The 27,994-nt window shown below is 43.7% G+C and overlaps 1 protein-coding gene across 4 annotated transcripts; it reads left to right on the top strand.

The window, feature by feature from the left end:
- Positions 1-455: 455 nt before the first annotated feature.
- Positions 456-27,671, top strand: pnisr (PNN-interacting serine/arginine-rich protein). 4 transcript variants are annotated; one of them, XM_084336081.1, is made up of 12 exons: positions 456-516; positions 1,129-1,256; positions 1,429-1,590; positions 13,996-14,231; positions 15,280-15,436; positions 19,631-19,830; positions 20,322-20,465; positions 21,190-21,289; positions 21,976-22,029; positions 24,228-24,428; positions 25,592-26,669; positions 27,253-27,671. In XM_084336081.1, the coding sequence occupies exons 2-12, from the start codon at positions 1,157-1,159 to the stop codon at positions 27,284-27,286; spliced, it is 2,466 nt and encodes an 821-aa protein (XP_084192207.1). In that variant the 5' UTR covers positions 456-516; positions 1,129-1,156; the 3' UTR covers positions 27,287-27,671. The 4 variants fall into 4 exon arrangements, with proteins under 4 accessions (XP_084192207.1, XP_084192206.1, XP_084192208.1 ...); XM_084336080.1 differs by having other exon boundaries at positions 479-563; XM_084336082.1 differs by lacking the exon at positions 456-516 and adding an exon at positions 560-646.
- The last annotated feature ends 323 nt before the right edge of the window (positions 27,672-27,994 follow it).

Genomic DNA, 27,994 nt, shown 5'->3' with positions numbered 1-27,994 from the left:
TCATGCTATATTATGTTATTATGTTATTTGATACTATCTTGTCTAGCACAGTCTCTGGAGCGTAACAGTAAGAAGCATTTTGTATGAAAGTATTCTGTACTTCTGTATGACAACTATTAAAGAACTTGAACTTGAACTTGAACTAAATGACGGGTCATAAACCAGGAGATTAATATCTCATTAATAAACTCAAACTGAACGTTTCCACATTTTGGCACCAACGTGCGGTCACGTGCTGGTGCTACACAGTGACGCGATTAATCTAACTTATTTTTATAGTCTCCCTTGGTTTGGTCATCATCGGGCGTCTAGGTTCAGCGAGGCTCGCGGGTCCTGCGCGAGAGCACACTTCCTCCAGGCTCCACTGCCCATGTCTCGCGAGAGCACACTCCCTCCAGGCTCCACTGCCCATGTCTCGCGAGAGCACACTCCCTCCAGGCTCCACTGCCCATGTCGCAGCCATTTTGAATGCTAACGTTTGGCCTAAGCGGTGGGACGGAGCTTGTTTGGGAGAAGGTGGGGAAAAAAACTAAAGCACGACGTCGACTAGTCTATTTATATCGGTAGGAATGATATTGTTGCCTGGTTGCATACGAGGAGGATTATGACACCGCACCATAACAAAGTTATTATCACGTCAACGGCGGTAATACTGGCGCTATGGAGCGAACTAGTTGTATATTAGCTTAGCTAATGCTTGGTTAGCTAGCTAATGTTAGCTTATCAGTTAACGTTACCAAGCTTGAATACAATTTGGGTAGCTAACGTTATTAGCTTGCAGAGGCCCAACAGAAATGTCGTTAAAACACAAAGTAATAACAACGTTAAAATGATACCGTGTACTGTAAAGATTGTAGTCTACTATCAATAAGACGCACATATCATTACATGTACCACATACGCTCTTATGTTATCTGCTGATGTTACTAAGTTGTTGTCCGCTAACATCACCTGATAATACCGTCGAAGCTAACGAACTAACACTTAACACTACTCGTTGGAGATCTATTTTGCCATAATGCATTTCAAGCACACACAAAATCTGCATCGGTTAATGTTCGCACGTCAGCAAGCTTGATTCAGGGGGTGCAATTCAACTCGCCAACCTCTATATCCTCCCCATTGTAGGCATAGAGAATCCGCTGCAGAGAGAGAGATGTGGGACCAGGGAGGACAGCCCTGGCCGCAGTGGCCCCTGACTCAGGGCCTCAGCCAGCAGCAGTGGATGCAGTCATTTCAGCACCAGCAAGATCCAAGTGGGTGAAGGAGGAAAAACAACTCATATGGTTTTAGAATCCGGGACAGATCTAATTTGACACAGCGAATGCATCCACAGACCAATCATGCAGTTATCATCACCAATAATTCTTCAAATTGCTAAACTTTAATATAACATTGTATATGTCTCCATGTTCTTGCTATGCGCAGGTCAGGTGGACTGGGCCGCCCTGGCGCAGGCATGGATTGCTCAGAAAGAAACGGGAGACCCGCAGCCCAACGGGCAGGACATCCCAGGCATAGAGCCTGTCGGGCAGAACAACCACGGAGCCTTCCAGGGTGACCCATCTTTTGGCAGAATGTGGCAGTCTGGTAAAACATTTATTTCTTTATATACAATTCATTCAAGTAGGATGGAATTAAAGGATTTCATTTATTTTAGGACTTTAGGCAGCAGCCTGGTGTGTCCGTTTTGCCAATGGTGGAGATTCCTATGGCCGGTGTGATGTTTTCTTAAGTCCTGCTAATTCACCACACAGCAACGTATGGAGTGCACTGCTTCGGTGATCACTCGCAAGTAGCCTGATGTCTGGTCATGTCACTGCTATAGTGTCTTGTACTTCTGTTGATTAACTAACGTAATGTTAGAAGATAATTCTTTCTGTTGGTACAGAAATGTTTTGTGTCAGAAGTTCACAACACACAATACTGCGTTACAAATAATACCCATGTTACAGCATAGACAGACATACAGATAAGACAACAGAGAAACAATGCGATTAATCCCTTCCAACCAACGTTATTCATTTTTACGTGGCACAGTTCCATAAGTCGAGGGTTATTTCATATTGCCCTGTGTATGTTGCAACCACATTCATATCGTACTCATTAAGTAAGTGTATTGCTTTTTATTTTAATTTTTTTATCTTTTCAATTTCCACTTGGGGGATCTGAAGCATCTATGTGAGGGTAGGTAGCAGCTCGTATTCGGTGTGTAATACATGTGAGGGATCTTTTATGATCTTATGCGCCATGTTCAACATATTTGTATTAGGGATGGGAATTGTAAGCATTTTCCTGACTCGATCATTGATAACGTAACAAGCAATTAATCGATCAATTGTAACTAAAAATACCAAATTTACCAAACAATAACAAATGCATTCGTTTGCTCAATCAAATGGTTTATTTATACAGCAGCAACATATTGCATTTGATCAACACGCTCACAACATTGCATAGCATATTAAACATATAGAAACGTAGAGGCCTAGACATATTAACCACCGTCGCGCCGTCCGATGGAAGTTAAATACAATTGTGTGGGCGAGCACCGCATAATGTTTCTCTCGTTGCTCCCACACATAATCCGATCCCGAATGAGTGTCTCTTAACGTTCCAAAATTGCACGTCTTCGCCAACAATTTAAGTTATGTGACATAGCTGTCCATATTTTCACTGGCACCTTGGTCCCTTGTAAAGAAACGACAACGTTCCACAGTCTTAATGGCGGGGTTGCAGTGTTCATCAAACCGTTTGATAATGTCAGCTAACTTCCAGCAGAGCATGTGAGCGGCGCGGGTAGCGGAGCGGGCGTTTTTGACGTGAGCGACGGAGTGGGTTTTAAAATGGGTCGGCGCGACTTCCGGAGCGAGAGTTCTCCTCCGCTCCGGTCCGCTCAGAAACTGATGTAATATACATGTAGTACAATGCCAAAGCAACAGGTGGCGATATACAAACATGAAGGCCATTTTCAACCAATGAGAAGGGTGAACCGTCACTCACATCCTGCTAGACCAAAGTAGAATCCGCCATTGTTGTTGTTAGCTTACATGCAGGGAGCGAAATTAACTTTTTGACTCACCGGCCAGTGGCGGGTAGATGGGAAGAATCTACCCGCCAAGCAGATTTCTTACCTGCCAACTTTTTTTTGATAAAAAAAAATTATTATTTTATATAAACAATTTTTTTTTAATAAAATATATATATTATATAATCATACTTGTAGTTGTATTATCTGCGAGACATCGCCACCTCGCTGTCTGCAAACAGCTCCACTGTCTGTGTGTATACTCGAGTGGCCTCCAGCTCCAGCAAGGATTCTCCGGCGCTACAGCTGGACCCTAAACTCTTACATTCAGCATGAAAGGATTCTCCTGCGCTGCACCTAGACCCTAGTCAGCAGCCCGCATGCTGATGCGATGTAACTGGACACTTGCTGCAGTTGTCGGGAGCTATGAGTAGCTAGCCAGCTGGATAACGTTACACAATGCCTCATGTATTAAACTAAAAGTGAATAGTTGACTGGGTCATTTTGTAACAGTAGCTAACATCAGCTCACGGAGGTCTCTCTGACTAGACTAACGTCAGTCACGGTGACTGTGTGTTTACATGCAGCATACAGAAACAGGTGGGGAGTATAGGAACAGCAGCAGTGCGCGGTGCTGCGTGTCTGTGCTCAGACAGCGAGTGAGAACTCCGCTCAGAATTGGATCATGATTTTCGGTTTTCACATGACCATTTGATTGGTCGCCACACGGCGGGCAGACATCATAGTGGGAGGCGCCAAACGTATAAACTGAGCGCAAATGGCGGGTGGCGCTCTCTAGTTTCGCCCCCTGCTTACATGCTAACGTGAATGGCAGCGACCATAGGATTGTGGCTAGGCTAGCTACCATCGCTTAGTAGAGCTAGTTGAATGGAGATAAACGTTATTCAACATTGCAGAATGGGTACAATTACAATACGGCTCAATACAAACAATTGTTAAGGGGCCCAGGGGGTGTAGACTGTTGTAGTTTGGTCAAATCAAGCTATTTTATATCATGCTCCAAAAAAAAAAAAAAAAAAATCTGCTGAGCGAGCCGTGGAGCGGGGAGCGCTTGATTCGTAAATGAAGGTGAGCGGAGCTCTGATCGGCGTGGCGGCGGGGTCAACATGAGCGATTAGCGGAGCGGAACAAGCCGTCTAGAGCGAAGATCGGATTTCTCGTCCGCGCCGATCCGCTCACATGCTCTGACTTCCAGGTATCCTTAGCTACATCACCCACCAGCGTATCCGACCAACAGTTCTCTGCTACTCTCGCCAGCCAGATAGCAGAAATTTCGCATTTTTTCCCCCATCGTCACTGCCAACTGATAAATCCACATAGAGCACAAACTCGTCCCTCCATGTCGGTGAAAGATTACTTGAGTCGAGGCACAACGTTTGTGGTGGTCTTAATCCTTCCATGTCGCGGGCAACTAGGGATGGGTATCGTTAGGATTTTGTCGATACTACTACTCTTATCGATACTGCTTAACGGTTCGGTACTTTATCGATACTGCTTAACGGTTCTTTTAGCTTATTATTATTTAAAAAAAATCTATACATTTATTATTTGAACGGCTTAAGGCTATATCTGTACTTGATGTTTGTTTGTTGCATATTTGAAATAAACTTCAAACCCCCCTCTTAAAAACAAAAACCTGTTTAATAGGGCTGCAACGATTAATCGACGACGTCGATCATAAAAACTCGTCGACGCAGAATGTTTGCGTCGATTAGTCGAAATTGTTTTAATTTTTTTTTTTTTTATACTTTTTTTATACCTTTTTTATTATAGTTTTTTTTTTGCACTACCTATCTTTGTGAAAGTGGCTTCTCAGCTCTGGTCCAGCTGAAGACAAAGCAGAGGAACAGATTGTACATTGAGCATGACCTCAGAGTTGCTTTGTCTACCACCATCACCCCAGACTTTGAGACTCTTGTCAGGAGCAAACAACATCCCCAGTTATCCCATTAGTTCCCTGGGATGTTAAGCTAAGAAGTCTGCTATATATATTTTTTTAGTTATTTAAACACTTCCACTTTAATTTGTATTATTTCATTTATTTATCTTGTTATGAGTGATTGTTGTATTGCACTTGGATTGGTCCCCGGGGCGCGGCTCACGTTGACGCCCTATCTGCTCCCGGCTGCCCATGGGGGGAAGGACAACAGGATGGGAAAAGTGCAGAGAGACATTTCTCTCTGTGTGTGTTCCTGTGGGTCGCCCATATCGCGTGTGTGTGTTAAAACTGCATGACAAATAAAGACTTCTAGTCTAATTATTATATTATTAGTATGTCCTTATACTAGGGGTGGACGGTATGGTCTAAAATTTATATCACGGTATAATTTGAAGCATAGACGGTAACGGTATATATCACGGTATCAGTGTTTCTGTTAGAATAACAGAAAAAATAAGTCCTGAGTCGAGACTCCTGCTCCCATTGCAAACAGCGGGGCTGGATGCTGGATTTTGCTAGAAGCATATGTAGCTGCAGAGCCGCAGAGCCAGGGGCGCTTTCAGGTCTGGTCACAGGCCCGCTCAACAGCGCCCCCCCACCCAACGGCTGAATTGCCAATGGCTGAATTGGAGTATTGCACAGTGCCATTGGCAATACTCCAATTCAGCCATTGGCAATTCAGCCGTTGGGTGGGGGGGCGCTGTTTGACGGGCCTGTGACCAGACCTGAAAGAGCCCCTGGCTCTGCGGCTCTGCAGCTGCATGCTATTCGCAAATCCACTGCTGCAGCCGTCCTCCCGCTGCAGCCGTCGTTATCATAACACTACACGCATATCGTAATGTTTACAGCAAACTGTAGTTGATCACCAGGTATGTTTTATTAACGTAGAATAATTCATATAAGAAAAACGATAGGGAAATATCTTAGCTTTCTCCACTGGTTAAAAATGCCAGGAACTGAAATTGAAACTTGCTGTGCGCCGCGGTGATATGTGTTTATTATGAAATGACAATTGCGTGTTGACACGCCCACTGCGCGAAGCCTCCTAAATAACTTTTTCCAGTTTGCACATATCTATTATCTATGACTAATTCTATCTATTTTTAGGGGCAAATGCGATTGAAATAGTCGTGCTGTGGTTACATGACGTCATTGCTATTTTAGAGCTGCTCTACCGGTTACACGGTATAGTCAAAATCCATACCGTAGAGCAAATTAATACCGTTTATACTGTCCACCCCTACCTTATACAGATGAAGACTACTGTTTTCATTATTTCAAATTTTCTACCCAACTGGGTATGGGATTTATTCAGTGTGTACAGCCTAGTTCACAATACAGGTGTTCTCTCTTCATAACCTGGTGCACCACACATAACCACCCGTGTGGCAACAAGCCTAAACAATAGTTCCTATTGTAACAGACTAGACGGACAACACGTCGTTTGAGTAGATGGAGTAAATTTCTCGTGTTCGAGTAAATCCTTAACGACCAATCAATCGATTTTTTATTAATTGTTAACATCCCTAATTTGTATTGTACATTTCCAGCATTTCCAACATTTCCAAATGTTTGGTTGATGGATTTGCAGATTTATTTATGGTGTTTAGATGATCATCTTTGCCGTTTTAAAATGTAGCTAAACTTTGGATTGCTTCTGTGTGGAGGCAGACATGTGTTCCCACACTGCTGAACACGATGGCACTCACTGAGCTCATGTTGAGTCACAGCCACTTGGTCACACAGGAGGAGAGTGAGGGCAAATAAGACAGGGGAATTTCACATTGTGAGTAGGGATAGGCGTGAGTAATAAATAATTCGCTGTTTCAACTGAACTCGTGGTTAAGTGCTTGTTTTTGCCACTGAAATAGAAATCTCGCTCTGAAATCCCTCGAGGCGTGAGTTGTTGCAGGAAGACAACACTGGTCAGCTGTGGAGCATGTGAGCGTTCAGCAAAAACATTGTTGCGTTGAAAGCTAGCTTAGCATCATCTAAAAGATAAAAACCGGTTCGTGTTTGTCCATTTCCAAATTATGCCAACAATATGCCGCCCACTTTGCGTTGCGTTCATAGACTATTGATACAGACATGCCATTCCTTGAGCGGAGAGACCTGTTGCAGGCAAACTGGAGGTAATGTAAATATTACAAATGGTAACTGACTGTTTTGACTGACCATACGCATTAAGCATTGGGTATATTGCTGTGCATTATGTCCGTGGAGTGAGACTTAATAAAATCAGTAGTGTGTGACTCCGCACAGTATTTCATTATTGCTGCTGCCATGCACTTTAAGATGCGTTCTAAAAATAGATTTCCCTAAACAAGTAATCAATCACTACTCATTACTCAAGTAATTCATGTGAGGCGGCTAGGTGGTGTAGTGGGCAAGGCGCTCGCCATCAACGCTGGGTTCGAATCCAGCTCTCGGCGTTGCTATCAGCTTGGCTGGTCGTTCATACTAACACAATTGGCAGTGTTAGGGGTGGGAAAGCTGATGGGTGGGTCCTGGGCGTTGTGGACAGCGACCCCTACAGTTCGGTCGGGGCGCCTGCACAGCGAGGGTAGGATCTGGAGGGAGGTAGTCGTGTGACCTTCCACACATTACACTCTCCCGGTGAGAATCTGCGCTGCCAGGCTGGCTGCCGGCTGGCTGCACATGCGTCGGAGGAAAGCATGTGACAGTCTCCGGCCTCCCGGACCAAAAGTAGGGGGGAGTTCGCAACAACCAGGAAGGGGGTTGGGAATTGGCATAACAACTAACAGTGGGATGGGAGAAAAATCGGGAAAAAGGAGGGGTGGGGGGGGGGGAGAGATAAAAAAAAAAAAAAAAAAAAAGTAATTCATGCGAGTACTGGGTCTGGGAAAACATTACTTGTGCCCACACTGCTGAACAATGGCACCACTGAGCTAATGTTAAGTCACAGCCACTTGGTCGCGCAGCAGGAGGAGCGGGAGAGCCAATGAGATGGGGGAATTTCACATTGTGACTGAGGTGATAACTTTTGAAAAAACGGCGCCAAAAGAAAACGGCAACTATGTATGTTTATGGAGAGAGTTATATTGAAAGTTAATTAATTACTTGCGATTGATAAAATGCACATAGTATGCAGCTGTTTAATAAATCATATATATATATAGCATCTACATGTATAAACGGGGATGCACCGAAACCGAAAATATTTGGCACTAACACAGAGTGAAAAGGCCAAAATGTTGACAATGTATTTTTTTATTTTTTTATTGTAGCAAAAGTATAGACATAAATGTGACACTGTTTCCAAAGAATTTGATTATTTCTATCGCTGTTTCATTGCTATTGACCAACTGCATCCCATTACTATAAGAGAGCCTGAAGCAAACGTTGCCGTCAAGCTCCTCCTACTCAGCCGCTGTACTGCATCACAACTACTTAGTATAAAGACTAGGGCTGGGCCATATGGCAAAAAATCATATCGTGATAACGATATGATAATGTTATCATATCACTCGATATCGATAATTATCGAAATTGTTATAAGTTAAATTATTATTATTATATTCTTTTTTAAACAACATATTATGTATGTTTATTTTGCAGCAATTATTTCTCGTTGCCACCATCTTTAGTGTTACATCCCCTCACACTCCAGTTCTCAGGCTGCAGCTGGTCAGGCTGTGGCTCCAGGGGAGTTGAACAGTTCTGGCTCTGCTAGTTTCTTTTCTATCTTTTGGCGCTTTTTTGGTGGACAAACCACCGCACATGTGCACCGTGACTCGTGACTGGAGTCTAGCTCTGCTAGCACACATAGCCTACTGTGTACAGACGGTTTCAAACTGTATTTTAAATTAGAAAGCAAACAAAATAAATGGACGAGAAAAATAAATCTCAATTTGGTCAGTATTGTCATTTGGACAAGCAAAGCCATTACTGCAGGCAAGAAAGGCAAGTCTGTCCACTGTCTCTGGTTTTAAAACTGCCCTGTTGCAGGTCACAAAAAAAAAAAAAAAAAAACGATTTCCCCCCCCGATATATATTTTTTTGATATCGATTATTAAAATATATCGCGATATTTATCGTTATCGTTATATCGCCCAGCCCTAATAAAGACCATTACTTTGATGTGGGGGGAAAGCAGGCAATGGTATGTTGTATGAGCCCTCTTTTGCCTCAACGTATCCTCTGTGCGCCCCCGTCTCCATCATCAACTGACATTTCCATCAAATCCAATTTACCCTGATCATTTTGCATGCATGCTAGGGTTGCCATGGTGATGTGGAATTTCCCATGACTAATCGCTTACTTTGATCTTTGTTATACGCTACGTTGATCCGCTGTCTGTCCATCTAAGCCTGTATTTTTTTTTATCTACTTTTTCTCCTTATTTTTCTATTTTCCCCCCATCCCAATTTTGTGTCGCCAATTCTCCCCTTCAATTCCCCCCCCCCCCCCCCCCCCCCCCCCCCCGTCTTGAACGTTGCTAGACTATGCCTCCCACTGGTCGGCTGTAGTGAGGATAGAAGCCTTGCATCACGTGTCCCCTCCGGTACACGAGGAGGCAGCCTGTCGCATCTTTTCACCAGACAGTGCGGTCTCTCAGTGGCAAGGAGTAACGCGTGGGAGGCTCACGCTGCCCCCGATACTTCCTAACTCTGCTGTACAGGCATCACCAAACCGACCTGTAGGAGTCGCTGTCCACAACGTCCAATCCCCACCCATCGACTTTCCACCCGCTACCTCTGCCAATTGAGATAGTATGACGACTGGCCCAAGCCGCAGGCAATGCTGACTCCGGGAGTCGAGACCGCAGCCTCTTGCATTGGTGACGAGCGCAATCTCCGCTACGCCACCCAGTCGCCCTCATCCAAGTCTGTATTTAATTTATTTTCAATAACTAGTATCCATTTGTTGGACAGACAGAGTTGACGTTAGATTTTTATTATAAAAAAATAAAACGGACTGCTTAGTGCAATGCGCAAACGCACTGTTGCTGGTCTGGACTTTCGCTGCTGTGGGGTTTAATCCGAATTCTCCGCTATCGCTGTGTAGCATGTTGTGTCGTCTCTAGAGCCTTCTTTCTCTCCTTCATGTGGAGCTAAAACTAAGTCGAAGTAAAACCTACAAAAAAGCTGCTGACTGCACGTTCAGTTAATAATGTTGTCTGATTTACAGGCTTGATGACACGTTTAGCACCCTTCTTTGTGCTACTGAAACAAAGGAAGGGGGGATAATGGTGACATTTATGAAGTACTTAGAAAGAACAGAAGGGAGTGGGGAATGTGTGATGTTTGTGTGTGCATTGCTCCCAGTCAGTGACAGAGCCACTCTCTCAGTAATTTTTTTATTTGAATGTGGGCACTGATATGTGAAAATTAACTAAATTGGTTTTATTTCTATTTATAATAATTTTTTAAAAAGCATACACCGGTGGGCAAGTAATGTACTCAGTGGAGCCTGAACACTGAGTAATAATAATGCAGGACCTCTTTAGGGGGTCTTTAATCGGCATGCAACAAACTGGACATGCAATTGGAGCAGCACACACACACCGTGATACACACACATGCATTGTCTTTCCTCAGTCGCCGATGCGATAGTCTGCGCCTAACCCATCCCGTCGTCCTTCCCCCCCATGGGCAGCCGGGAGCAGATAGGGTGTCAACGTGAGCCGGGGACCAATCCAAGTGCTCCTGTCCGTCTTCGTCAAGGACGCCACAGCGTTAACGATCTGTTGTTGTGCATGTTTTTCCATTGGGTTTATCTTATCGGGGGGGGGAACCCTTGCGAGCACGGGGAGAACATGCAAACTCCACACAGAAAGGCCTGGGTCGGGGAGATACCCCACCTGGGTACCTGGCATCATGGAAACCTGGGCCCTCATTTATCAATGGTGCGTACGCACAGATATATATACAGATATATATATACAGCGATATAACGATAATTATCGCGATATATTTTAATAAAAAAAAGAAGAAGAAAAAGGGGGGGGGGGGGGGGAATCAATATCCCCCCCCTTTTTTTCTTTTTTTGACCTGCAACAGGGCAGTTTTATAACCAGAGACAGTGGACAGACTTGTCTTTCTTGCCTGCAACTTAAAGTAATGGCTTTGCTTGTCCAAATGACAATACTGACCAAATTGAGATTTATTTTTCTCTTTTATTTTGTTTGCTTTCTAATTTAAAATACAGTTTGAAACCGTCTGTACACAGTTGGCTATGTGTGCTAGCAGACCTAGTCTCCAGTCACGGTGCACATGTGCGGTGGTTTGTCCACCAAAAAAGCACCAAAAGATAGAAAAGAAACTAGCAGAGCCAGAACTGTTTAACTCCCCTGGAGCCACAGCCAGCAGAGAAGCCGGTTTACTTTCGCTTTCAAACCAGCTGCAGCCTGAGAACTGGAGTGTGAGGGGATGTAACACTAAAGATGGCGGCAACGACAAAGAATTGCTGCAAAATAAACATACATCTGTTGTTTATAATATCGCCCAGCCCTAAAACAAGTGTTATATTTATCTTCTCTTATAATACCAGAGAGAATGTGAGGAGAATCGACCAGCAACAAAAGCTAAATAAAAATTGAATAAAGACATTTACATTTTAAGATTAAAATCTTTTCCCCGTGGTATCGAAAATGGTATCGAATATCGATACTTTTCAAGGTATCGTATCGAAGTTAGAAATTCCAGTATCGTGACAACACTACTGCAACGCGGAAATAAGCTTTCGTGCATTAGTTTACCTGACGTGTTCGGTATGACCCGTAATTCATTATAGTTAATTGTAAAATAGCGACAGTAGTGTAATTATAACGGGCTCACGCGCGAACAAGAGGTTGGCCTGCTTGTTTGGCACGGGGGGGCAGACGCAGAACACCCACCTCCAAACACGATTAAATATTGTTTAAAATAAAAAGCGAAATACTATTATTTTGTGTGATGTTTCCAAATAAGATTGGTCACAACGAAATGCTTTCTACTTCAATTTGTTGGTTAGAATAGATGACCTCTGTTGAAACTTCACTGAGACTAACAGTCTATTTGTGAGCTCCCGCACAGACGTGATAATAATAATAATAATAATAGCTTCATTTTATATAGCGCCTTTCAAGAGACCCAAGGTCGCTTTACATAGGGGGGGGGAAATAACAAAGTAACAAACATAGTGGACAGACAACATATAAATATGATGATGGAATCAAGTTCGTGTTTTTATTGATCACATAGCCATAGGCAGGCTATACATGGTGTAGGCTACATGGCAGTGAGATTCATTGTTCTTGTATGCTCTCCTATTATTGTTATAGTATATGCTATTGTCAAGAAGGAAGCCGAGAAGCAGTCTCCTATCAGCTTCATTAATCCCGACCCATCTCAGCCACAGCATAACTGAGACCGGCTATGGAAACAAATCATAAATACACTACTGTAAATAAAATAGCCTATAACATTATAAAGGATAGGCTATAGCAGGGGTTCCCTTTCTTCCCCGAGCCCCACGATTCCTTGGAGACATATAGGAATATGATATAGGTCCGTCAGGAGATTTAGCCATTTGAGAATAGGCTATTATGGCCAAACGAGGGCCTATAGCCTATAAATATTATTAAATGTTTTCATAAGCGTAAAGATACAAGGACAACAGTTATATTAACGATCAAGTTAGTTTACTGTATGCAGGCTTCGCGGGGCTCCGTGTGACATGTCTGTGCCATGCTGCGTTATGCGCAAATTACTGTTGCATAATGTAGGCTATGCATATATAATTTATATAGGCTATACCTAATACCGACATCAAAATAGATTGTATGCCTCTACAAATCATATTAAACCATGCAGGTGGAAAATCTGTCGCGATTTGGAATCAAATTGACGGAGAACTTTAATCCCTGGGTATTAATCGAACGAAACGAAAAAAGGCAGTCATATTCCAGCATGGTTATTAATGACGCAAACTGTGGTTAACGGTCTTTATTAGTGTTTGCGCTGCCCAGGCAGCAATGGTCTTTAATAGATATCATATCCGACATCACCGTGTACACGTCTGTCAACCTGTCGCGTATTTCTCCCATAACACGCGTTCGCTCGGCTTAGTCCACTTTTCCACATTTCATGGGGGTGTTTCATTACCGTATATGGTTAATTACGGGCGGTTCTATATGCAAATACTTCAAATCGTGCACGAGCGCGGAGCGTAGAACAAATGGTATTTATCAACACGGAGTGTGCGTAGGACCTGTGTACACTCATTCTAAATTCCGTGCGTAGGAACGGAAATAGAACACTTTCTAAGCATTGTTGATAAATGAGGGCCCTAATCCCCAAGCGGGAATCGAACCCTGGACCTTCTTGCTGTGAGGCGACAGTGTTAACCACTACACCACCGTGCCGCCACCGATACCGTATCACCGACCACCACCGCCGCGGCAAGCCTAGCCTAGTGTACGCTGCTTTTCCCCCACATCAAAGTAATGGTCTTTATACCACAGAGCGATATCCCTCTTGGATATTGGAGGACCAATCAAGGCCACTTTCCAGAGCTGGCACTGATGGCATGCAGGTACTTACCGGTACTTGTCTGCCCCATCCACAAGCACTGATTTATTTATTTTCAGTTATTGGGATTTTTTGGTATAATTTCTGGTGGAAAGGGCAATGTTCAATAGACTAATACATGTTTTTTTCATCACCTTGTCTTTTTGTCATAGATGTGTCATAGGTTTTGTTTAATTTATGCAATGGTACAAATTGGCAAATAAATGATACCGGTATTCGTTTCAGTATTCTGCGAATTGTTTCCTTATTCTTGGTTTTGGCTAAGAATTTTCATTTCAGTGCATCTCTAATTATAAATGTATAAATTTTTTTATTTTTAACAAACTGTTTTTAAACAAATATTGGATCCATACTTTGTAACAACAGACACTCAGTGTTGCGGTATTGGTGGTAAAACCGTGGGATCGGTGCTCATATAGTTCCAGCCTGTAAGTCCGAGATCATATGACATAGTCTTTACGTTTGTTTGACAGAATGGGGAATGCACGGCCAGCCTCCCCCTCCCCTTCCCCCAGACCAACCCTGGATCCCACCGGGGTCGGGGCCGATGGACGTGGTGAACCCCAACGAGGACAGCAACAGCCAGGACAGCCTGGACTTCACCTCCGATGCCCACCAGGGGGCCTACCCCCAGAACAGCCATGGGTATGGGGCACAGCCCGACAGCTACGCCATGGCCCCCTTGGCCATGAACCAGTTTGATTATCAGGTATGCGGATGCCACGGTAGAATGTGTTGAAGAGTTTGGGTTTTTAGTGTGCCGGCCAAGTAACGCAAGCAGCTGGGAACCGTAGAAACTCTGCCGGTTGACAGAATTGAGGCCAGCTCTAGATCAGCCCTTTTGATGAGGTGCAAAGCATGTTCTCTTGTTTAGCACCCAGCGTGGTTGGTATCGTTTATTTGTAGTTTTCTTTTAACCTCATAACCGACTTGGTAGTCCGGTGAGGAACGGTGGATGAGAACTGTCCCCCGTATTCAACGAGAGTGCACCTACACCAAATAGGCTGGATATAGGAAGAGGGAAGACGGGGATGAATATGAATGATGAAATTAATAGGAGGTGATGTCCTCACTGAAAACGTCATTAGTGAAACTGTAAATCGTCAAAAAAGGTGACAAAATATGCAAAAGATAATTAAAATCCCATTTATTAAAAAAAAAAAAACATGGCAAATCTGTTGCTCAATCAAGCCTCAGTCTTAAGCTATCTTTACTGGTATAAGCAATTTTACGTCTCACTCCATTACTTTTGTAGAACCCCTTGTCTGCTCGTTGTCTCAGAGCTGGTGAGGGACGTAGCTAGTAGGAGTTCTTCTCTGCCCACCACCGCAAGGCTGCATGAATGCTGTTTGGTGACGATAGATACATAAGATAGATACTTTATTGATCCCCTTGGGGAAATTCAGGTATCCAATAGCTCTCATTAGTAAATGTTTACGGTTGACAAGCGTTAAAATGGACACACAATAAAAGAGTCGGACGAATAAAACAATGTTGTAAACAAACAATAAAATCAGTACTAAAATTAAAATGTTAAAAAAAAAAGTAGCGGCAGTAAAATAGATTAATTAAATTAAGGTAAATGAGCACTATTCCACAGTGTTAAACATTTTACAATCGCTATTGCACATCGTCCAAAGAAGGTGGGGGGGGGACTCATGAGCTGCTACCCTCACCTGAGGTGTTAAACAGTAGCACAGTCCACTATGTGTTTTGATGCACCGCTAACTGTCACTGTGTGTTCCGTCTCTCCTCAGCACGGTGCCGCCTCCTCCTACGGGCCGGCGGGCTTCCACTCTCCCTACTGGCAGGGCCCCCCCCAGAGCAGACGAGACAGCAGACCTCAGGCCTTCAGGGAGCGTCCCAGATCACCCATCCAGCTGCCTGTTAAACAGGAGACCACTGCGGCTCTGGGTGAGTGTCCCTTTTAGGAGACCCAAATATAGGATGTAACTAGGAGGGATATGAGGACTGTGTATGTGTAACTACGAGGAATATGAGGACTGTATGCAGGCATTAAAGCGTTCTGTCTTGAGACGGATTTCCGTCAATTTGATTATATTTATATAATATTTTGATTTATATTTATTATTATTATTATTATTATTTTTATTTTTTTTTATATAAATATGAAGTTTGCCAATAGGGATGTATCAGTAGTATTGGCAGTGGTAGTAGACGTAATAGTAATCCAGTTTTTTTTTCTCCTTAATTTTGCTCTCAAATGCACCAGATTGATGCATTTAACTTTAAAACTAAAAAAGAAAAAAGAAAATCCTGGGGACCCCCGGACCCACCGGACCCCCCTAGAGGGTCAGAGGTTCACCCACCATCACAGTCTCACTAAATCCTGTGGGAAACACTGAGGATTCACATTTTTTTATGGCTGTGGGTACTGGGTATGGCGTTCTACATTGTTGTGGCATAATTGCGAAACGTGTTTAGTCCCTTGTTTGTATGATAACAAGCCTTTTAGTTCATGGTTCAAAGTAATGGGAAAAGGGTGCTAGCTCGCCATCAATCAGATGCTAGCCACAAGACTTGCATTCACGCTCTCCAGCACACAGCCTCCCTGCCTGGCACAACAACCACAACAGTAGGGTCTATAGTCACAGTCAGGACAGTAGGCTCTACAAGTAGGCTCCCTTAAAACGCTAACGCTATTAAAAAAATAAATACAGTGGAGGTTAAAATAAGAATATGACTTGGCCTGAAAAAAAGCAGTCAGGAGATTTCTTTTTGCTTTAATCCCTGTGTATGTAACTAGGAGGGATATGAGGACTGTGTGTACTGTAGGGCTGACCCCTATTAGTCGATTAATCGGTAGAAAGGAGCCGTAGTCGACTGGCCAACCTCTTAGTCGAATATATATTAAAAAAAAAAAATATCATTCGTTCCAAAAGAAAAGAGGCCTAGAAGCTAACGCTAATGGCACGCATACCAGAGGCTAACTGCCTACGAAAACAGGCACAGAGGCACTGAAAGAGGATTTCACCCATCTAATGAACACACTAGACCAGGGGTGGCCAACCCGCGGCTCGCGAGCCGCATGCGGCTCTTTGCCCGTCAATGTGCGGCTCTTCCACCCATCATTTTTTTTTTTTTTTATATATATATATTTTTTTTAATTTTTAAAATTTACAATTTTTTTTTAAATGGTCTATTTGCATGTTCTTGGTATCTGAATCTAGGGACATATATAGATCAGTGTCAGAAATAGTGTGTCTGTTACTAGGCTTGAGTAAATTGTAATGAACCAAAGGAGAATATCAATTCTATTTAAAAAAAAATTTATCTTTGACTGTGAATAACACCATGCTAAAATTGACCAGACCTGAAAAATCTAAGCAAATGAATAAAGGGAAGATGATTAAACAGAAGGTTTTGTAGATACAGTACTGAATTCTGCCATCTTTTTTATAATGTAAATTTCTCCACCATTTTTCATCATATTGCAACACCGTTTTTTGCAAGACGTTCACAGAAAGGTAGAGAAACTAACTGCGTTCTGTTTTATGGCAATAACGTTCAGGTTTGTGGGAGATGATCCGAAAAAATAAGAGAAATTAAAAAGTAAATCCAGAAGTCAGATGATTGACAGGGGCTGGTGTGAGCTGGGTAGGGTAGTTTTTCGAAATTTGAAAGCCCTGAGTCTCTTCCTTCAAAAGACTACACTCACTTTTGGCTGTGCCACTTCCTCCTGTCAATATGCGCCGGTTTCCGACTCAATGCCCTGAGATTTCTATAATCTTATATTTCACTAATAACAGTTAAAATAATTGGTAAACAAACGTAATGCTGAAAATATACACTTTTACTGTATATCTCGGGCTTAAGAGGTTAACCCTGTGAGGCCCAAATTAAAAAGAAATTAGCAACTTCAGAGGCCAGAGGGTGGGACATATAAACACATTTACTATAAAATAGCATTGTGAGGCTGAACAACAGGACCAATTGACTATACATGTGCTTAAAGGGGAACTATCTTATAAATGGCCTTTTTCAGTGTTTTACCATTGTTTCTTAGCTATGTGGACTTATATTAATAGGATATATGTCTCTAATTCTCATATTGGCGCATTCTTCCAATTCTCCTCTCACAATATTCACCCTCACTGAACTGAGTCATCTGAAAATGTGCATATCTGTGATGTCAGAGATTTCTCAGCTGCATAATAATGTGGCAGTTGATGTGGCAGTTGGCACCAGGCCACACAGTGGTTGGCGCCCAGCCTCAAAACGGCTTAAGATCTTGAGGTAGAAAAATGCGGTTTTTAGTACTTGATTAGAAATACAAAACAATGATTTTTTTTGAAAAAAACCTAGGTGTTCCATAGACTCACAGGAATTGTGTAAAAGTGCCCAAATAGTGAAAGAAATAGTAAAATAGTTCCCCTTTAACATTTTTTAAATAAACATTCTTTTTTTTAAATGGCTAAAAGTGATTTTGTAATTTTGCAACCGTGGGTCTCACAGGGTACTTTTAACCCTGTGAGGCCCAAATAAAAAAGACATTAGCAACTTCAGAGGCCAGAGGGTGAGACCTATAAACACATGAAGGGTGCCGTGACTGAAAAAATGTAACCACAGCGCGACTATTTCAATCGCATTTGCCCCTAAAAATAGATAGAATTAGTCATAGATAATAGATATGTGCAAATTGGGAAAAGTTATTTAGGAGGCTTCGCGCAGTGGGCGTGTCAACACGCAATTGTCATTTCATAATAAACACATCACCGCGGCGCACAGCAAGTTTCAATTTCAGTTCCTGGCATTTTTAACCAGTGGAGAAAGGTACGAGATTTCCCTATCGTTTTTCTTATATGAATTATTCTACGTTAATAAAACATACCTGGTGATCAACTACAGTTGGCTGTAAACATTATGATATGTGTGTAGTGTTATGATAACGACGGCTGCAGCGGGAGGACGGCTGCAGCAGTGGATTTGCGAATAGCATGCAGCTGCAGAGCCGCAGAGCCAGGGGCGCTTTCAGGTCTGGTCACAGGCCCGCTCAACAGCGCCCCCCCCCACCCAACGGCTGAATTGCCAATGGCTGAATTGGAGTATTGCACAGTATTGCACAGTAATGTATACCGATCATATACATTTGAATTTCTTAATATAGCGTGTATGGGAAAGAAACGCCAATCGATAATTATGCTTCAGGGCCTATAACTATTGTTTTTGGAATTACAGCAGAAAAGATTAAAAACATACTTATATTCTCGAAGGTATTAACACAACAATGTATGAATGAAAAAATATAACGTTCCCACATCCTGAACGATAGATAATCGATGTTGAATGGGCCATAGTAATGTCAATATAGCAATACAATTTAAAAAGTTATAGCCCTGCAAAGAAAGTAAACATCTCTTTTAACGGTGGCAGACTGGGTACTTTGATGGGTACAATTGCTGGCAATCAAAGTGTTAACAGATCAAAAGACATGTTATTTTTGGGTTGATACCATTCATTACAAAGATTTGGTGCTAAATTCTTTGTTGATTGGATGGCGTGCACTACTGCTCTGGAAATTGCTCGGAAACCTCCCCTTATTGTCAATATGCGTAAGAAAACCATACATTATCTAAATGACCCAGGTCTAGTTTGAGCTTGTAAAGTTTCATGAGTGTGATGTGATTATGCTAGAGGGTTTTCTTTTATACAGTGAGGTCAAGTCTAAAAAAACAAGTCTCAGCTTTCCAATCATACCCAATTCATGCAATTCCAAGAATAGGTGTAAATAACACATTTGTACTGTATACAAAAGAAAACGGCACGGTTCTTGCCCAAAACTGCATGGGATTACCATTAAATGGGCTATAAAAGGGAGACTCATGGCTAGTACCCATAGAACCCATTTTCATTCTGATATCTTGAGGTGAGTGGTCAAGGGACCCCTTTGTAAATGGCCATGCCAGGTTTTGCAATGTTGGAGCATTATTTTGCTCCCTTCCTGACAAGCTATCATGACATGGTGGTACCAACACCTTCATACGGTTGTCTAGTTTCATATGATATGGAAATCCGTATTTAAACGCATGTATCGTTACACCCCTGGTGAATACATGGATAACCGTTTCTGACCTGGTCTGCCTTCAGATGCTTTGAAAAGGCGCACTTTGCCGGCGTGGATCCGGGAAGGTCTGGAGAAGATGGACAGAGAGAAGCAGAAGAAGCTGGAACGAGAGCGCATGGAGAAGGAGCGCGCCGAGATGGTCAAGGACGAAAAGGACAAGGAGGAGGAGCCAGAAGAGGGAGAAGACGGGTCTCGTATAGCGCTGCCTCGCAAGAGCAAGTTTGTAAGTAAACCGTGTCACCGTTTATATCCTATTAATGCTCCTGCGTTTACAGTAGCTGTGTGCAATGCTACTGTAAATGTATGCTACTGTCTTTACCTCGCATCTCGCTAGAGAGAAGCTACAAGTCCTAGCTAAGTTACAACAATCGAAACAAAAAAAAAGGCGAATATTATTTTGTGATTCTGCATATCTTTTATTTTAATGGTTATATGATTATGTCTGCAACCCCGTTAATTGTGCTGCTGCCTGTCTTGGCCCGGACTCTCCTGTAAAAGCTTTTCAAACTCGATTAGATTTCTTTCCCTGGTTAAATAAATGTGAAATAAATAATATCTATCGTCACCACAGGGTGAATCCTGACGATCACCATCCAGTCTTTGTACCGTCTTTTTCTTCACCTCAGTAGTGATGATTGCTTTTCCTTTGACAAGCGACACGTACCTAGATGCTTTGCAAAGTCTTAACTCCACCTCTGCTTTCTGCCGCATCAGGACAGCGATGAGGAAGAGGAGGGGCATGAAGAGGAGGAGAAAGAAAAGCCCTCCGTGAGGAAGGAATTTGTCAGCCGGAGCCCGTCCCCTGCCCCGGAAGACAGCGACACGGAGATGACTGAGGAGGAGAGAGAGTTTCAGCTGGTCGGTCTCCTTGGTATCATATCAGATCATAGATCAATCAATCAAACTTAATTTTTATAGCACATTTCATACAGTAAGTTTCACTGAGAATAATTGCAAATAAACAAACGCATAACAATAAAATAAATAAAAGCAATACAGAAGAAAAAAAACTATGTAAAAGCAGCATGCTGTTCCAAAGGCTATAGGAACATACTAGCTTAAAGCTGCTTCTCCAGGCCTTGTTGTTCTAGCCTGGGGAACAGTTAGGACTGGAGACCAGTGTCAGAGCATCTAAGGGTTCTGCTGGGCACAGACCTAAAGGAAAGCGCTTCAGATGAATAGGCAGGTGCATCGTCATTTAGTGATTTAATACTTTGATGCTACTTAGCCAATGGCTAGTTTCATTTTGTTTACTTTATTAAAGAGATAATTCTGAGTTTTTGAACCCTAACTCTATTTCCTACTTACCAATGATTATGTTGATCTGTAGAATCCTTTCTCTGCACAATCCATGCACTTCCTCATGCTGTTCCTCATGCTAGCTCCGACTAGTTGGCCACAAACGGATGCATTGGAGTCATTGGGCTCTACTCCACAGTGCACACAAAGTCGATTTCACTTGTCCTCAGTCAGCTTGTACAGGCAGGAGCTTGACCGCATTGACTTTGCGCACTCAGCAACACAGGTAAATGTGACTAAAAGAGGCCCTGTGCTGTGCTTGTTCCCTCTCGCCCTCCTCCAGATTGTTCTCACTAAAACACTGCTGACAGAGATCCTGCTGGAAGTCACTAACGAAGAGATTCAGAGTGTGGCCAAAGAGACTCGCCGCAAGGCTACCAAAGGTCTGCCCTTGTGTCCTCGCACCCATCCATCACCTATGTCCGTCAACACCACGTTGTGTGTCAATCTGAAGACATTACATTGTATGCTTCGTAAACTCTTATCTAAATTACCCAATTACGCCCTGTAAACTGGGGTAATTGGGAGGCACACTTGGGGAGTGTAAGACCAATACGGTATGCATTGTTAACCATTCTCTGCTAATGCATCGAAAGGAGAGAGCTGCGTGAGTCCTTATTTTTTATTTTATTTTTATAAAACCAGAATGATTTGAAAACGTGTCTTCCGCTTCCTGACTTTCAAGGGGCCTTCTGAATGACTCGTCTGAATGACTCGTCTGCCCGACGTCTCGCCATTGACTCACTCTGACAAACTCCCAGCGTTAGTTAACACGATACAAGTGACTTGTCCTTTTTGAGGAGACCTCAGTGCATTAGTACAGAGTGGTTCTTCCCTCCTGTCCCAACTGTTTGACTTGGATTGTGTGACGGTTTGATCTGTTAACCCTCTCTCTTCTCTCCCACTTTTTTTTTGTTTTTGTTTCTTTTTTCTCCTGTTGCCAAAGACAGCTCTTGTGAATAGTGCGTTATCTGTGACCTCCCCCGTCTCTAGCGACTCTCTTGCCTCTGAGAAAATGGTGGCTGTATGTGTTTTAACATGTTGTTCCTGTTGTTGATGTGAATCAAAGCTCCTGCAAAACAGCTGGCACAGTCAAGTGCACTGGCTTCTCTCACGGGCCTCAGTGAGTATACCTTCCTTCTCTTGCTGGGGGGAGGGGGGATGGAAGGGGGGGGGGGTGTCTCCTTACTATCTTAAAGGTAGAATCAGTAATTCTGTCAAACGGTGAGCTCTAGGCAAAAGAGCCCCTCTTGATATTGCTGTTAGTTTACATGATGCATGCTTTGTATTTGAGTGGGTAGGGGAGGGATTACTATTGTTAGCCACACCCCAGGTCTGCCCAGAAAGATCTGGAAAAATTCACACTATAATAAGTTACTATATATATATATTATTTTATTGCTAGATATATATTAAAGCTATATAGTAACTTATTATAGTGTGAATTTCTCCAGATCTCTCTGGGCAGAGCCTGAGGTGTGGTCAGTAATAGCAACCCCTCCCCTACCCACTCAACTCCAACCCACATATCAGACTAAATATATATATCATATTTTTATTTCATATATTTTTAATCAACAAAGTGTAATATCACATGGGGCTCTTTTGCCTAGAGGTCACTGTTTGATGGCATTACATATTCTACCTTTAAAGGAAGGCAATTATACTGTGAAACAACATGCATCTAATTTAGTAGAGCTTTAGGTGAGTGCGTATGTGTGAGTACTTCTGATTCAGAACTTTAGGTGAGTGAGTGTGAGTACTTCTGCTTCAGAGCTTTAGGTGAGTGTGAGTACTTCTGATTCAGAACTTTAGGTGAGTGAGTACTTCTGATTCAGAGCTTTAGGTGAGTGTGAGTACTTCTGATTCAGAACTTTAGGTGAGTGAGTGTGAGTACTTCTGCTTCAGAGCTTTAGGTGAGTGTGAGTACTTCTGATTCAGAACTTTAGGTGAGTGAGTACTTCTGATTCAGAGCTTTAGGTGAGTGTGAGTACTTCTGATTCAGAACTTTAGGTGAGTGAGTGTGAGTACTTCTGCTTCAGAGCTTTAGGTGAGTGTGAGTACTTCTGATTCAGAACTTTAGGTGAAGTGAGTGTGGGTACTTCTGCTTCAGAGCTTTAGGCGAGTGTGAGTACTTCTGATTCAGAACTTTAGGTGAGTGAGTGTGAGTACTTCTGCTTCAGAGCTTTAGGTGAGTGTGAGTACTTCTGATTCAGAACTGTAGGTGAAGTGAGTGTGAGTACTTCTGCTTCAGAGATTTAGGTGAGTGTGAGTACTTCTGATTCAGAACTTTAGGTGAGTGAGTACTTCTGATTCAGAGCTTTAGGTGAGTGTGAGTACTTCTGATTCAGAACTTTAGGTGAGTGTACTTCTGATTCAGAGCTTTAGGTGAGTGTGAGTACTTCTGATTCAGAGCTTTAGGTGAGTGTGAGCACTTCTGATTCAGAACTTTAGGTGAGTGTGAGTACTTCTGATTCAGAGCTTTAGGTGAGCGACTCGCGAGTACTTTTGATTCAGAGCTTTAGTTGAGTGAGTACTTCTGATTCAGAGCTTTAGGTGAGTGTGTGAGTACTTCTGATTCAGAACTTTAGGTGAGTGTGAGTACTTCTCATTCAGAGCTTTAGGTGAGTGTGTACTTCTGATTCAGAACTTTAGGTGAGTGTGAGTACTTCTGATTCAGAGCTTTAGGTGAGTACTTCTGATTCAGAACTTTAGGTGAGTGAGTACTTCTGATTCAGAGCTTTCGGTGAGTGAGTACTTCTGATTCAGAGCTTTAGGTGAGTGTGTATGTGTGAGTACTGCTGATTCAGGAAAAGCATCTCTGTGCGTATGTTTCCAATGTCCGAAGTTTGGATTTCAGGAATTGCTACAGCAAAATGATATCAATGATATTTTTGAAAAATTAGAACATTTTGAGCTGGTGAAACCTGCAACAGGAAACATCCGTGCAGCGTTGCTATTTTCAGTCTGTAACACTGACGCCTGTATGTTGGCCTGAGGCTCTGCTAGATTACATGTGTTGTTTCACCCTGTTGCCTACCTTTTCTATATCTGGACCGATTGAGGCAAAAGTGTCCACCTCAGTGATTGTTCAAGGGTTTAGGATTGTACTTCATAAAAGCATGCCTTCTGACAGTTAGTGTGATTATCAGTACTTTTCTAGGGGGTACCTCAGTTGGAATTATGTGTCTTGGGTTGGAACTGGTGTTGGGCGAGGTTATGGGGGTAAAAGTGGAGGCTGGTTGTGTGAAAGAGAGAGAGAGAGAGCGTAGTCCTGTATACGGCTCTATACTCAACAAGCTGGGGGCTCTGTTGTGGCAGGTGGGCTCGGCGACTACGGCTCAGACGAGAGCGAGGACGAGAGCGACCACAGCGCCCACGGGTCAGAGACCTCCGACACAGACGAGGAGGAGCTGCACCACCGCATACAGGAGAAGCAGGACGCATTCCGCCGCAAGGAGAGGGAGCTGCAGCTGCAGCAGATGGTGGAGAGACAAGCACAAGAGGTTCTGCTCGCACGGGGTGAGGGGCCATGTTTACGTCTCCTATGCCTTGTCTCCATTAGCTATGTTCAGCCTGGTTGGGGTTAGCCGTGGCCTCGTCTCCATTAGCTATGTTCAGCCTGGTTGGGGTTAGCCATGGCCTCGTCTCCATTAGCTATGTCCAGCCTGGTTGGGGTTAGCCATGGCCTCGTCTCCATTAGCTATGTTCAGCCTGGTTGGGGTTAGCCGTGGCCTCGTCTCCATTAGCTATGTTCAGCCTGGCTGGGGTTAGCCGTGGCCTCGTCTCCATTAGCTGTGTTCAGCCTGGTTGGGGTTAGCCGTGGCCAGGTTTGGTACGGTTGAGTTTGTGTTTCTTGTCAATTCTCCGGTTGCTAGGCAACCTTTAAACATTCACATCAACGCGGGCGGCTACGTGTCGTAGTGGGCAAGGCGCTCGCCACGAATGCGGAGACGCTGGGCTCGCCTGTTCGAGCCCAGCTCTCCACATTGTTTTCAGTTTAGCTGGTCGTCCGTACTAATACACATTGGCCGTATTAGGGGGTGGGAAACTGATGGGTGGGGATCGGGCGTTGTGGACAGCGACTCCTACAGGTCGGTTGGTGCGCCTGCGCTGTAGAATCAGGAAGTGTCGGGGGCACCGTGAGCCTCCCACGCGTTACTCCTCGCCACTGAGAGATCGAGCTGCGCAGGTGAAAAGATGCGACTGCTGTTACCTCAAGTACCGGAGGGGACTTGTGCTATGTATGACTTAGTCCACATTGCAGCCGGCTTGTGGGAGGCAAGAAACAGCGTCTGTGACGGGGGAGGGTTGAATTGGATGATACGAAATTGGGATGGGAGAAAATATAGAAAATGGGAGAAAAAGTGTATAAAAAAAGAAAACATTCACATCAACAACTGTGGTACACAAGCTAAACCATGATGATACAAGTCCCAGCCGGCTTTGGCCAGGTTGTGAAAGGTGGCTGTCTCAGCCAGGGTTTAGCCAGGTTTGAAAGGAAATGGAGACGCTCACTGTGTGCCAGACAGGCCACAGCACGGCTAAACCCTGGCTTGGTGGAGACAAGGCACTGGAGTTTAGTACCTCAGACGAAGAACCATATAACTGTTACGTTTTCAGAGGAACAGTGTTTTAATAAAAGTATTGGTTGTAACATGAGTGTTTTGTGTTTGTCTTTACAGAAGAGATGGCGAAGGAGAGAGTGAGCAGAGAGAGGGGGGATTATGAGGAGAGTGAGTCAGAGAACAACCAGGAAGTCAGAGAGAGGGAGGCGGAGCCTGCAGTAGAGAGGCGTAGGTCCCGTAGTGAGAAGGAGGGCAGTGAGGGTAGGCACTCTGGGCGAGGGAAGGATCGGTCAGGGAGAGACGGCAGCGACTCCCCGGCCAACGGTCACAGCAGCAGCTCCAGGTCCAGCTCCAGCCACAGCAGTAGCCACTCCTCGTCCTCCTCTTCGTCCTCGGCTTCCTCTCACAGCTCCTCGCGGTCTTCCTCGCCCAGAAGGAAGAGGAGGCGCAGCCGCTCTTCTTCCCACAAGGCCCAGCGCCGCAGTCGAAGCCGCAGCTCGCACAAGCGCCACAGCGACCGCAGCGAGAAGAGCCGGGACAGGAGGAGGAGCAGCGCAGAGCGCTCCGGGCGGCACAAGAGAGACCGCAGCGACTCCCGAGACCACAGGAGCCGCAGGAGCAGATCCAGGGACAGGGGCAGGGGCAGGGACAGTCGTAGTCGCAGCCGAGACAGGGACAGGGAGAAGGAGAGGAAGAGGAGCAGGGAGCGCAGGGACAGCAGTCACAGTCGTAGCAACAAACACAAACCCAAGGCCTCCAGCAAGGACAGGGAGAGGAGGAAAGACAGGAGCCGCAGCCACGACAAGGACAAGAAAAAGAAAGACAAGGACAAAGAGTCTGACAGGAAGAAAGAGAAGCCTAGGGGGAAGGATAAAGAACGAGAGAGAGAGAAGGATAAGGCTAGTTCTGTTGTGGCAGAGGAGAACGGCAGGTCAAAGAGGAGGAAAGAGAGTGACTCTCACACAGACTCTCAGAGTGACAAGCACTCTCGACAGGACAGCAAGGCCGGCAGGAAGGGCTCCGCCAAAGCTAGCAAGAAGCGCTCAGACTCCGAATCTAGCAGGTCCCCCACCCCTGAGGTTAGCAAGGAAAAGAAATCTAAGAAATCCAAACGTAGTCGTTCAAGGTCGGTGGAAAAATCTCACAAGTCTGGTAAGAAGGCAAGCCGCAAACACAAGTCTAAGTCGCGATCAAGGTAGTATTCGTTTTTTTCCCTTTCCTTTTTTATTGTATAGTTTTTAATGTTATGTGTGATTTCTTTAGACGCCTATCAGTTCATCATGCTTTTAATACGTGCTAACCATGTCAGAGTGCAGGTTAATGTTGTTTGTCCATGTTTAGAGAGAGACTGTAATTGTCAAATGCAACCCTACGTATTTGCAGTAGCGGATGTTGTTCACCGTTGTCAGGCTGATGTCACTATAGTAGTCCAAGCTTCATAAGAAGCAACTTAAGTCTCAACATGTTTAACATATTGTGTGAATGCATCTGTATGTGACCGTGCTCCTGCCCAGAAGATGGTAATGTAGAAAGTTACCAGTAGAAAAACGTAATGTTAATAACCAGTCAGGGCCACGTCAAGGGCTCTATAAAAACAATACAAATGTAGTAGGGCAGCTTGTTCTCATCTTAAAGTCTGTAGAATGTCTCTTGTTTATGGTGTTGGACTGTGTATGTGTGGGTTGTGTTTTATGTTTGAGTCAGACTTGTCAGAGTGTGTGTGTGTGTGTGAGAGAGAGCGGTGTCGTACTAACCTTCCGCTCACGTCTCTCTTCCAGGTCGGCGTCTCCGTCCCGCCGCGCCAGGCGCTGAGGAGCTCTTTATCTGCTCTTACCTTTTTAAAATTCCATGAGTTTAACAGGCTTGTCTCATTATAGAGGCAAAGGTGTAGGTGAACTCTCCACTCGACCCTCTCACCGTACCCCCTCCCTTACATCTTTGTAAATATGTTTTTAACATTTCTGACTGAGAAAAAAAAGAAGAAAAAAAGCCAGGACATTTACAATGCTAGGTGGTGTGTTTATTATTATTATTATTATTTTGTTTAATTTTTTTCCCCCTGACGCCTTGTATCATGCAGAGCTAAAAGCTTTCACGGACTTAAGAAAACTGAGAAGTTGTCGTTTTAACACCATAACAGGATTAACAGGATCCATTTATTAATGTAAATTGTCCAATAAAATTTATTGTCCCTTGACTTGTCTCACTCGTTTATTGGATCTTGCCACTTAAATGCAACTTTGTTATGCAATTGATGTTAAAATATTCACAAACTAAATAGTAATGTCATAGTCTAGAACAGCGGTTCCCAAACTTTTTTGGCCATTCACCCCCCGTCACCTCCCGACCTAGCTGACATACCCCCAATGCCCAACATAAAAAATACAACGGTCTATTGATTCATAGGCACACTAAAGGCATCAGGTTTAATCCAATAAGAACACATACCAAAGTGCAGTAGGCCTATGAGCTCTCACGTTCACAAAAATTGGGAGAATAATAATATGTTACCAATTAAAC

The sequence above is a fragment of the Notolepis coatsorum genome (assembly GCF_963971535.1).
Source record: "Notolepis coatsorum genome assembly, chromosome: 19".
Taxonomy (NCBI): domain Eukaryota; kingdom Metazoa; phylum Chordata; class Actinopteri; order Aulopiformes; family Paralepididae; genus Notolepis; species Notolepis coatsorum.
This window is presented reverse-complemented; position numbering and strand designations above follow the sequence as displayed.